At 35.8% G+C, this 13,087-nt stretch overlaps 1 protein-coding gene across 1 annotated transcript; it reads left to right on the top strand.

Annotated features, from left to right (window-relative positions):
• Positions 1–1,062: 1,062 nt before the first annotated feature.
• Positions 1,063–12,156, top strand: LOC108260789 (chitin synthase chs-2). The gene is made up of 19 exons (XM_017461366.3): positions 1,063–1,199; positions 1,316–1,498; positions 2,632–3,321; positions 3,591–3,934; positions 4,019–4,114; positions 4,193–4,345; positions 4,531–4,705; positions 5,303–5,407; positions 5,495–5,636; positions 6,388–6,588; positions 6,691–6,975; positions 7,782–7,970; positions 8,364–8,775; positions 8,922–8,944; positions 9,040–9,104; positions 10,565–10,675; positions 11,191–11,408; positions 11,503–11,611; positions 11,760–12,156. Exons 3-19 carry the CDS (start codon positions 2,689–2,691, stop codon positions 11,769–11,771), a joined length of 3,273 nt encoding a protein of 1,090 aa, XP_017316855.2. The 5' UTR covers positions 1,063–1,199; positions 1,316–1,498; positions 2,632–2,688; the 3' UTR covers positions 11,772–12,156.
• Positions 12,157–13,087: the final 931 nt, after the last annotated feature.

Genomic DNA, 13,087 nt, shown 5'->3' with positions numbered 1-13,087 from the left:
TTGTGTAAACCACAGACCTTATTTCAGGAATTTATCCAAAAAACTCATTCAAAAAACCCCACTGACTTCAGGACGATGGATGTCCAATACACAAGAAAAATAAGTCGAGATCACGAGAAAACAGCCAATTTTTTTTATATATATAATTCATGGCTGCTTAGGGATTCCTTATTTTTTTGAATAAGAGATTTCAGTTTTTGATTTTTTAATAAATTTTCAAAAATCTTTAAAAACTTATGTTCACTTCATCATTAAGCGTAGATTAATAGTTAAAAATGGAAATTATATCAATTCAAAATAAAAACCACACACAACAAGATAAAGGTGCCTCAATACTTTCAGAATCCACTGTGTGTGTGTGTGTGTATATATATATATATATATATATATATATATATATATATATATATATATATATATATATATATATATATATATATATTTCATGCTGTCACATGTCGCAGATTCCTCTAATCACATATATGAAGACTTATTTGATTAATACCATGTGTGGCGCTACTATTTTTTTCATGTCACTGCAAGTTATATACTGTATATAATTGTGTATCTGACAAATAAAAATGACTTATCTGACAAATAAAAACATGACTTCAGTCAATATTAAACACAACTCAAATTTTTAGGTGGAATTCTCATGAAATCAAAAGACCATGGTTCCTCATACCTGAACAAGAAAATAATCACTCAAGATTCCCTCGGCATCATCAGTCAAAGAGGTGAGTTCCAGAACCAGTTCATATGTAACTACCCACTTATACAGTATCTAATACATATCAGGCAGGCGCTGTTGTGTCATTTTGTAATTGAACAAGGATGCATGAAGATCAGAGTGAAAAGCAACACTGGTAAGAGATAGCTTCAATGTTTGTCTCTTTCTTGGTTTTCAACATTACCATCATTATTTCTATTCATTTAAAATGTTTTGTATCCATTTATTCTTATCTGGAATCTGCCAATACTTTATCTGAATCTCTTCACAATGAAGCAAGTATAATACATCTTATAACACAACATTTTAAATTCTGATATGTTGTAGGGCCAGGCAGGCCTGGGACGCTGCTCGGGAATCACCTATTATTGAAGATGAGCAAAAACCTCGAAAGTTTCTGAGCTTCATACAAATCATCACGTGTACTTTTGTGGGAATCCTGGTGTTTGGGCTAGCATTCTTCAGCAAAGTAAACCTTAAAATAAACAAGAATAACTATTTACTTGTTGGCAGCCATATATTTGTGAGGCATTTGAAGATGATAAATATATATATTTGTTCTCTCTGTTTTTATCTACATTACAGGCATCTCTGTTGCTATTGATAAACCTCTGCAGTGGAACATCAACCATCATAGAAACCAAACCTTACGCTAGCCTCTTCATTGGGTGCCTTCTAGTTGCTCCAAGTGTTTTACTGCTGATCAAAAGCATTTGGAAAATTACTTTTAAGGATTCAAAAACCCCATCAACACAAACTTTGCTATGGGTAACTGACAACCACAATCCAAATTTGTCCACTTGTATGCTTGAATGCTTTTAGGAAAAACTTAAAATTTAGCACCCTAAGGTGTTTTCATTTTTTTCCCTTTAAGGGAAACGTGATATGAAGCGTTTCCTAAACATGAAGGTTTTTATGTGGAATCTTCAACCAGAGGCTTTCCAGAGGACCACTTTAATCAGTAATAAAATTTCAAAGATTAATTTCAGTAAACTAATTGGTTGCAGTTAAGGTGTGATTTATTTAATGGTAAAAAAAAAATCTGGTCAGACATGAAGTATTCTGTAGATGGAACACTTTTCAATTCACTTCTTTTCAGTAAATTATAAATTATTAATTAGCATCTGCCTTGATGTTTGAGCTTTACTTAACTACAATTAGAGAAGTAACTTCTTTTCCACTAACTGAGCCTTTTTGAATCTGAACAACCATGATTGAAACTGTTTCTCATTACTAATTATGACTATTTTCTATATGCAATTTCACAATTTCTCTACAGCAGTTTATGTGAGCCCATGGCATGTTGTTTTTCCTCGCTTTTGCATTTTTAAAACTGTGAAAGGATTTGAAAATAGCAAAGTGGCTGGACCATGACTAAAATGAGAATAAACTTCAGCATTCACCTTCAGCAGATATCTATGCTTAGTAGTGTAAATGCTAGTGTTGTTCTGTCAGTGTAATAGACAAATTTAAAAAATGTTTATTTAATCAGTGTAGCTGGAAGGACATTTTTTGCTGCTTGCCTTGAGTGTCCTGCTTCCAGATATACTGTTTATACAAACTACATGCCTAGATGCTTTTGACTAGTGTCTTATGTAATAACAAAGAAACAGCTGGTATTAAGTGGTTTATGTTGCCAGGGAGATTCTGCTGCAAACCATCAGGCATAATCACACTGTTCTGGTTAGTCTGAAAAGTTGCATTTTTGTAGAATTTAACTCTAATTAAAAGTAGTACAGGATATCTACAGTATTTTCTGAATATACTGTTCATTATTAATTGGCAAATCTTTAATATTAAAAAGATTGTTTTAACATTTATTGGCTGAGTTGTAAAACATTACTATGTATTATGTATTACCAAGCATTTAATTTGACTCAAATTCCTTTATCCGTGTGCAGATTCTGCTAGTGGAAACTTTGGTGGCTGTTGGATCTTCCATCCTTACCCTGATCACTATGCCCCAATTTGACATCCTGACCAATGTGATGCTTCTGAATGGCATTGCCACATTGTCAGCCCTGCTGCAGGTGGTGGCAAACGCAGTCGCGCATGGAAGGAGAAGATTTATTGCAGCTTCATTAGCTGCTGTCATTCTCCTAATTGCAGGTTTTTGCCTCTTTGCTGTTAACTACCTCAGAAAGCCGAACATGGGACTGTTTGTGGGTTTAGCCATAGGAGGCACTTTCCTGGTCTCTTTGAACTGGTGGGAGAACTATGCAATGCTTTTCCGCATCATCTTCTTCCAGAACACAATCCAAGACATCAAAAGGTCCCACAACTTTGTGAACATTGTGGCTAGCTTGGTGCGAATTGTTGTGACTTTCACTGTCCTTGGAGCGTATGTGAAGCTCTCACATCAGGAGTGGCCATCAGTGCTTTCAGTCACCAGTTTTACCAGAACCCTTGTTCTGAGCCTCTTCGCTATTCAGGTTCTATCTTCTGCTTTGTGTCGCTATATGGTCGTGGCTGCCTGCAAAATGCATGCTGTGCGCCGCAGCTACCTCATTCCCATGATCCTCACATCTCCAGCGACGTTGGGTGCCTTCGTGCTGGCTGTTGGAATTCCCATTCCGAACCTCAAACCACAGGTTATAATCAAAGCAATTATCATAAGGAATTCTATTTATCTATCTACAGTATCTATCTATCTATTTATCTATCTATCTATCTATCTATCTATCTATATTAAAAGGATATTAATTTCTGTCAGATCTTAACAGATTTCTAAATAAATGCTTTATTCATGTGCACTTGGAGGGTAAACCTGTTAAGTATATAGTGTATGTGAAATATTTAGTCTATTTTTTGCTTCTTTGAAAAACTTTGTTAAAATGTAGTTTGCACTTCTTTTCTTTAGAACGGAACCTCATTAGCTGACTCATTTGCTGACTACTGTAGCACCTTTATTATCGTGGAAGGCCCAGCGCTTGGCATCATGAAACTGTTGCTGAGTGATTTAACTGATAACCTCTGTCACCACATGGCAGACAATGAGTCATCGGTGGGTTTTGGTCTGCTTGGATCGTCTTTGGTGAGCTGGTGGCTTGGCCTGGTGCTCTGCACACTCTACATCTGGTTCTTGAACACAGAACGTATTGCCAGGACAAAGGACCTGTTTGTGCGCAATCTTTATGAAGCGGCGTTCATTGACCAGTCCATGCTCCTGAACTCCAAGTTCGAGATTCAGCCAAGACTTAACAGGTAGTTAAGTCTGTGTGTGCGTAATGAAGGACAATGCCTTTTGATGTATATTAACATCTGGAATTAATATTCTTACATTTTCAGCAATAGGGAAAAGGAGAAGGTGACCATCTACCTCTGTGCAACCATGTGGCATGAGACTGCAGATGAAATGATGAAGATGATCATCTCGATGTTCAGGTATTCTGATGGTGAAAAGAGTCTTCCACTTGAGAACTTCATTGATCATCCTTAAATGTTTTCTACTATTTCCTCCAGGCTGGACAAGTTCCGACCAAAGAAAAACCAATTTAATGATGTTGTTTTTGAGTCTCACATTTATTTCGATGATGCTTTCCTGACCAAAGACAACAAGCGGTGTGTCAATGATTATGCTGAGACCCTGGCGGAAGTCATCAGAGAGGTTTATGTGTAAGTGATTTTGCAAACAAGCCGCAGTAAAATATAGAACCATATGCCATAAATACCATAATGGCTGCAAAAGAACTACACTAAAATACTAATATATTGTATGTAAAGATGAATGGAAAATATGTGTGTGTGTGTGTGTGTGTGTGTGTGTGTGTGTGTGTGTGTGTGTCCCCTGATATATACAGTATATTCTCAGAGGATAGCAAAAGTGAATTTAGGGACAGAAAGCCTCTTCCTAACCAGAAAATATTCCAGACGCCGTATGGCTGCCGTCTGCAGTACACACTTCCATATGGCAACATCCTATTTGTTCATTTTAAGGACAAACACCAGATCCGCCACAAAAAGAGATGGTCTCAGGTGAGCTGCTGCAGACTCCATTGTGAAGTCTACACTTTTTCTCCAGAATTATTATTCTAAAGAATGCTGGTAAGTTCCAGTGTTGGGTTAAACACTATACTGGTATGACTATATTCCATTATAACTGAAAAATTATTCGCTAACTAGTATAAACGATGAAGACGAAAAGATTTTTTTGATTGTGAGTAGCCAATAAACAAAAGTCTAACGCAGACAAAATGTGTCTTCATATTTTATATTAAAATATTAATAAAAAAATATGAAATATTCAACCTGTTTCCATAATGTAATATAAATGCATTTAATATCCATTACATTGAAAATTATGAAACTTTGAAAGTAGTAAGCAGATACTATGATCTGCTATCTGATCCAGTTTCACCTCTAATTACAACCCTGCCCAAACAAGCTTTAGATGCTAGTATACATCGTCATCAGCTGTATTAAATTTGGCTTGAAATCAAGGGCATTATATGGGCTAGGCTTATGCACATACACATACCCTCAACAAATAAAACCATACTTTATGTATGCTTAAAGTTTATCCTACTTACAAGGTCTCATTTTAAGCACTGATTCTGTTTCTTTCCACCAAAGATTATGTACATGTACTACCTGCTCGGCTGGAGGCTGCACAAGAACTACTATCAGATGTACAAGCACAGGGATGTGCATTTGACAATTATAGAAGACCAACTAAAGGTAAGTGTGATTACCTCACCCTTAAAGAACTGCATAACAGTTTCATTACTTAGGATTTCATAACATAGAATTTCATTTCTCCTCCAGAAAGCCAAAGAGACCACATACCTTCTGGCACTAGATGGAGACACAGATTTCCAGCCTTCAGCTGTCATGCTTTTAGTGGATCGGCTCAGATTGTACCCAGAAGTGGGAGCTGCGTGTGGCAGGATCAATCCCACTGGCACAGGTGATTAATAATACATTTAATTGAAGTACAAAAATAAATGCAAAAAAAGGTTAGTAAAACTATGGTGGATCAGGTAGTTGAAGTTATACATCTTCCTCGATCTCTTGGACTGCTTTGGAGACTCAGCAATGAGAATGTGAACTACCCTTTCTGTTTTTAGTTAATATTGATCTGTTTCCGAATTTACTGTTGGGTGTTTTGTTTGTTAATTATTATTTGCTTTTTGTTGGGTTTTTTTGTTTGTTGTTTGCACTTAAGGCCCACTGTAGAAATCTTTTGCTGTGTCATTACCAAGACTGCACACAGCATTTTTTATACAATGTTTCCAAAGTTCAGCTGTATTGTATGATTATTTATTTTTTTGACCCATTTTCCCCAAATTTGGTTGTTTTGCCAATTCCCACTACCTAGCTCTCACCTGTCATGCAATAGCTACCAAATGGTGAGAGTGAAGACTAGCACATTTTTTCTCTGAAACAAATGAAACTATGCATCTAGAAGGGAAACACTAACTTCTCGCTTTCACATACATTAGCTCATTGACGCTGGCAATTGCTGTAGGTAGTGTTCACTCTGATTGACAGGAGAGAGTGTAAACACCAACCTTCCAACCCAGAAAGCACAGCCAGTTTTGTTGTCTTGGACTACGATGTTCATAATGAGACCAAATAAATATAATGCAATGATTTTACACCTTGTGCGGGTGCTCTCTATAATCAGGAAAATAGCACCTTTACACTGTGTGTTGCAGGCCCAATGGTATGGTATCAGAAATTTGAGTATGCTGTGGGTCATTGGCTCCAGAAGACAACTGAACATGTGTTCGGATCTGTATTGTGCAGCCCTGGCTGTTTCAGCCTGATGCGTGCAGAAGCACTCATGAGTGACAATGTCATGAAGAGATATACAACAAAAGCAACTGAGGCTTCCCACTATCTACAGTATGACCAGGGTGAGTGAAACAAAGACAAAGGAGATATACTTTTATACCTATATATTTAATGTATATTCACATGTGCTCTGATACATGTGTGTTCTGGCTCTGTGTATGCAGGTGAGGACCGCTGGCTGTGCACGCTGCTCCTGCAGCAGGGATGGCGAGTGGAGTACAATGCTGCCTCTGACTCATACACCAATGCGCCACAGGAATTCAAGGAGTTTTACAACCAACGGCGGCGCTGGGGCCCGTCCACCATGGCCAACACTCTGGACCTTCTTTCCAGTGGCAGTGTTACTGCACAAATGAACAAGTCTATATCACGACCTTACATTCTCTACCAGACTATCACCATGGCTGCCTCAATCTTGGGGCCAGCTACGGTCTGCCTCATGGTTGCAGGTGACAATTTAGATGCTCTTTAGATGCTCAGAACTACTTTACCATTTCTATTCAGATGCATTTCAATTGTTTACTGGCAATTATTTTGCATTCGCATGTTATGTATCGTGCAGATTAGCAGTACTGAATTTTTGGGCTTTGGAAGGTTGTGAGTGTAAATGCTACCAAGCTGCCACAATTTGGTCATTGAGCAAGTCCCTTAGACCTCATCTGTTCAGTAATATCCTCAGCTGTAAATCACTATGGATAAAAGTAATCCAATTTGCACATGTAAATGTATTATTTGACGTACCTGACTCTTAATGCGGAAATACATTAATCACCCATGTTGGTGTTAAATCTCAAAAATAGTCTTTACATTACTACTAAACACTAATTGATTTTTAAACCTCACTGTTTGATATATGTACAGTATATTGGTTCTGTTGTTAATCAATAAAAGGTATAGTACATATATTAGATGAAACTGTGAAACGTGGGTGAAATAGTGGCTTGATGTAGTTTACTGTCAATAGAACAACATACTGAACCCCAAATTTCAGATGCATTTCAAAAGCTAAACTTTTAATTAATTGGTACAAACTGTGATTAATTTATGTGGATATTAGTCTGAAAAATATAGCAATGCAGATGTTCATCCAGTGTCTGTGTGAGTGTGTGTGTGTGTGAGTGTGTGTGTGTGTGTGTGTGTGTGTGTGTGTGTGTGTGTGTGTGTGTGTGTGTGTGTGTGTGTGTGTGTGTTTTAAAATAATTCACACATAGTTGGCATCTATTTCTTGTGTAAAAGTCACCTGTCTTTTCAACAGGAAGCCTTACATTCATCCTCAAGGTAGACGTAAATGTTGCACTTGTGATGGCGATTGTTCCTCCTGCAATCTACATGTTTCTCTGCTATTATCTCGGGCAAGCAAAATCAGACTTACAGATTAGCATTGCTGCCATCATGAGCATACTCTATGCTTTTCTGATGACAGCAACCATCTTATCTATCGTAGGTAAGTGAATTTTGTTTTTCAATACTTTCATTTCCAATAACAGCTAAGGGATAATTAGTACTTTTACTAACACTCTTTTAAAGAATCACTTAGCACCTTTAACTCGTACATTTTCAAATGCATATTGCTATGAATTTGAGCATGTATTGTCTGTCCTTTAGTTTATCTTCATCTCTGGGGTTTAATTTTATTGTGCTCTTATACAGCTTATTTCTTGTCACATCTTTCCTTTGAAATAGCTATGCTTAGCTAATTGTGTAAGATAGAATGACTAAGTTTGTTTGATAAAATATTTTAGCATTTCTCCACATTAAATAAATGTTGTTCTGAACTAATACAGTATACTAAACATTGTGCTAAACAATTTAACTACTTATCTGTATGTGTATTCAGGGAGCATGGTAGTGGAGCAGACTTTCATGACCCCAAGTGGCTTGTTCTTCATTGGCATAATCACCATGTACATATCCACGGCTCTTCTTCATCCTCAAGAATTCCATCTTATCATCTTTGGCTTCCTTTACTTCATCTGCATCCCCAGTGGCTACCTGCTGCTGGCTATTTACTCCATGGTCAACATGAACAACGTGTCATGGGGCACACGCGAATCTGCCAGCCAGACCACCGAACCTGAGGAAAACACCCCGAAAAATGTCAAGTGCCAGAAGCTGTTCAAAATATGTGGCTACAGCTTTGAGTTTCAGGTGAACAAAGAAGAGAAGGTGATATGTGCAGTGCCGGAGAATGCACCCCAAGACACACTTTTGAATGTTGAAACTAAAAAGCCCACCCAACCTAAAGAAGGGTAAGAGATCTAAAATAATATATTAACATTTTGATGGCCATTTCAACTATTTTAGCTATTAAACTATCTTGAGTGTCCTATATTATATAACCCACTTGAAGTAAGTGATGTACACTGAATTAAAACAATCTTGTTGTTTTTTTTAGACAATTACCTTTAATTGAGAACTGTGAGTAAACATACATTTTTGACTACACTTTCTATAAACATGTGTACATATTTATGCCTGATACCACATATGATTAATAAAGATTTCTTTGATAGTTTTTATTCAACAGTTGAAGGAAAGTTCTGGTGAACTGGCCCTTATTGAGCACAGGCTTAATTTGGTGGGTATTTCCATTCCCCCCTCAAGATAACTCAATGAATATGTTATCAACTGGAATTTTACACTATGTCTTGCCACAAATTCTCAGTTGGATTGAGGACTGCACTGTAATATTATACACATTCAGGGTCTTGGTTTTGAACCACTTAACTACAAAAAAGTATTTAGTATAAAGTATAAATATTAGAGTATAAAGAGGTAAAAGTATAATGCCAAATCGCTTCAAAAAAAAAAAAAAATTATATCTCTTATCAAGTGAAAATACAGTATCTTGAATATAGTCACATTTATCTAGTATTTCTTTTTATAAGTTTACAATGAATCAGTATAAATGTGTAGAAATAGATTTAATAATCTTTATTTAAATTTGTATTTAGTGTATTGCTATCTTATAATAGGTAATACTAGATAAATTTGACTATATTCAAGATATTTCTTGAATATTTTTGCAGTATACGTAGGGTCATTGTCCTGTTTGGAAGATAAAACATAACTAACTTAGGGGTCTCACATGGGGTGAATATTTATGCAATCGCAGCTTTTGTTTTCATTGGTAAATAATTTTGTGATTCTTAACTTAAGTCCATTTTAGTTCCAGGACAGAACTTTAACATATAAAGTTGCCTAATATGGCAATTCCAGGCCAGGCTATCGATGCACATAGAACCACTGAGTAATTTGTTGTTTCAGTCCAGTCCAATAGTGTCTGTATGCAATTTGCACAATATGGAAGGTGTGTCTTTTGAGTTCATATGTAGAAGCAATTCATTTCAATGAAGGAAATTTTGTTTGAATTTATATATTGTATATGCACATTCTTTCACAAGTTTAGTTAGCTGGCTAGCTAACATGATACAAACTGACAGAATGTCTAAGAATTAATTTTAACAAATTTCTGTTCTATCCACTGCTAAAGGTAGCCAACTAATTTAATGATCTAAACGAACATGGTTTGTTTGTAATCTCTATTGCTCCCACTAGCTAATCCAAACTCACCCATCAGGATTTCTGAGCGGATCTCATAGTAAATGTTAATAATTTTTACTGATAACATTAGCTAACTAGTTATTTCTAAGACAATCTCTTTGTGTTTTTATTTAAATGTTCATATTCTTAATGGCTAGGGCTAGCTAGATGGCTACGTCCATATATGGGCTCAAAAACATGACCATCTGCACAACTAGTCTGTAGTAGGTGTAGTAGTCTGCAGAAGGACCTTTCCACCCAGTCTACAACCTCTAAGCCTGCATTTCATCATTTGCAACATTTCATACAACTTGGATTATGTAGAATTTTAACTAATTTGCAGTTGTGCGGCCACATATTCATATCATGTGAATCCCTGTTTTACTGAAGTCTGTCGTTTCTTATTTTGGCCATTTATTGTGTAAAAACTGTAAAGTAGAACAATCATAATCACGTATGCAGTTTCCAGCTTAATTAACTTTTCTGTTGCATTAGGAAGAAGAACAGTTCTGGAACGACCTTATTGAGCAATACCTAAAACCATTAGAGACTGATAAAAAAAAAGAGGAAAAAATCAAAGAAGATCTGAAAGACCTACGCAACAAGGTTGGTTAGTCTGAAGGGGGGGGGGGGGGGGGGGGGGGTTGTTCATATTTAGAAAACTCAATGTAATTATAATTTGTGTCAAGATGTTAAACTGTGTCATGATCATTCCTTAATCTCATCTCTGTGGCATGAGTAATGAAGTTTATTTTGGTTTTCACATTGTTTCCATTAGACATTTCATAATGAAATTAAAATGAAAAGAATTCAAATTTAAAAAATAAAATAAATAAGAAGTAGTTGCTGTTGAATTGTCAATGTCACTCAAAATAAGTTCTCAATAAATAGGTCAACTACAGTGTATTTGAAGAAAATATATAGTCATATATAAATATATAGTCATCTACACTGGCTATATTTTGAAGCCCCCATGAGTACAATATTGTGTGTGTTCAATAGCATGGTATATTGTATAACTAATTGTTGGAAAATGCCTAGCAGAGATCACTATAGTTAGGAATATTTGAGTAACGACCTAGCATAGCGATTTGGTCTAATTATCCTCTTTACTTTTTCAGGCAACTTTTGTGTTTTTCATCTGTAATGCCCTGTGGCTTGTGGCTACTTTCTTTTTGCAAGCCACTGGCAGTGTATTGAGCATCAGCATCCCAAAAGTTTATGCCAATGGAACTGTTGACCCTAACGGGAAGATTTATGTCGATCCGATTGGACTTATGTTCCTCATCAGTTTTGTAGGCCTCCTTATTGTCCAGTTTTTAGCTATGCTGTGGCACAGGTACCAAAAATGTGAATCTTTTGTTGTATCACATTTAGAAGTGCTCTGAATAATTACTATTTGATTTGTATATGCATGGTTTTTTTCCTTTTAGAGTCCAGACTTTAATCCACTTCATTGCTTACACTGGGACTGAGGCCGTGGTTAACAGGAAGGTGAGGAGACACTCTGTGGCAATGGTTAATGAATTCGCTGAAGAAAATGTGAGTTCTTTTTTTTTCTTTGTTTTTTTTCTTCTTCTACATTGTTATTTCGAATTATTAATGCTTTGGAACGATTTAACGTTTTAGTATGTTTGTTAAACATGATGACAGACACATTTAATGACTTCAAGGTTCTTTTTCTCTTCAGAATTTTCTTTAGGAGAAAATTGGCATTGGTTAAAAGCCTGCAAGTAGATGATCTGAAAGATGAGCTGTGATGGAAAACTTTGCAACAACACACAAACTTGGCAAAGCTTGCTTATTGAGATTGAAAGGATTGTTACCACTTTGCTGTTAAGTGTTTTTGTTTAACATTGTTTATGAATCTTTGTTACTTCTCCTTCTACTGTATTATTATTATTATTATTATTATTAGCGATACAAATTTCTCAGCTGATAACGATAACTGATTATTCAGAGTGATATCAGCTGATATCGATAACCGACACTGATAGTTCTGCCTTTTATGCCTTCTTTTAAATTTATAATAATTAATCCCACAATTCTGAAGGAAATGCAAATAAAAACTTTATTCTCTCCATTTTAACAAGTTGTTTCACACTAACTGATCTCAAACAGAAAACATATTACTCTAATTAACATTAACACATGAACTAAATTCTGAAGATTAAAGTTAGATTTCTCAACTTATTGAATGTTATTAATTCATATTAACATTGACTGAATTTTATAAAACCTCCTGATAGTCTCATATTCAATCACCACAAACAAAAGCATTTCTACTTCATTATTAACATCAAACTGGTAATATATAATATAAACTTTTTTAAAAATATATATTAACATTAACTGGATATGACATACACTACTTTACATATTATATTTTTCTGTGCAATATCTACTTTTTGTCAACTCATCTTCATTTAAATCTTTCAACAGTGTACTGGCCCTTTAGTTCAGTGCAAACAGCTTGATCAGCACCACACACAAAAAAAAAATTATTTGACGCCGAAACTCCCGCTTCACTTCTGCTCACTTCCGGTGTAAAGTTTTAGCAGTGCAGAGCTTACAGAGCTTACAAACTGCAGTTTTGTCGTTATTCCACATAAAAGACATCTTCTTTACACACAGCAAAAAATCTATTTGTATTCCCTCCCTCTTTTGAGTTATAGGATATAATCGGCCCCCATCATCGGATGTTTTTAAACATCGGCCGATAGCCCATAGTCGATAGCGTGAAAAATTGCCTTTATTGGCCAATACCGATTACCGTGTTGGATGTTAAAGTTACGTGTGCACAAAGGTGAAATTAAATATAACCTACACAAGCCCAGGGGTGGACAATACTTGAGTAATTGTACTTCATTAGTATACTTAAGTGTAATTTTGCCATATTTATTCCTTACTTCTGTATTATTGAATTGAATACCAGTACTCTTATTTAATTATATAGTATAGTCATCAGCAGAGACCTTCTCATGCTATGCAATGCAGTTAACTCTATAGCCATCAGTG

Source organism: Ictalurus punctatus, chromosome 29, assembly GCF_001660625.3.
Source record: "Ictalurus punctatus breed USDA103 chromosome 29, Coco_2.0, whole genome shotgun sequence".
NCBI classification, from domain to species: domain Eukaryota; kingdom Metazoa; phylum Chordata; class Actinopteri; order Siluriformes; family Ictaluridae; genus Ictalurus; species Ictalurus punctatus.
The sequence above is the reverse complement of the archived record's forward strand: the minus strand, read 5'-3'. Positions and strand labels throughout refer to the sequence as shown.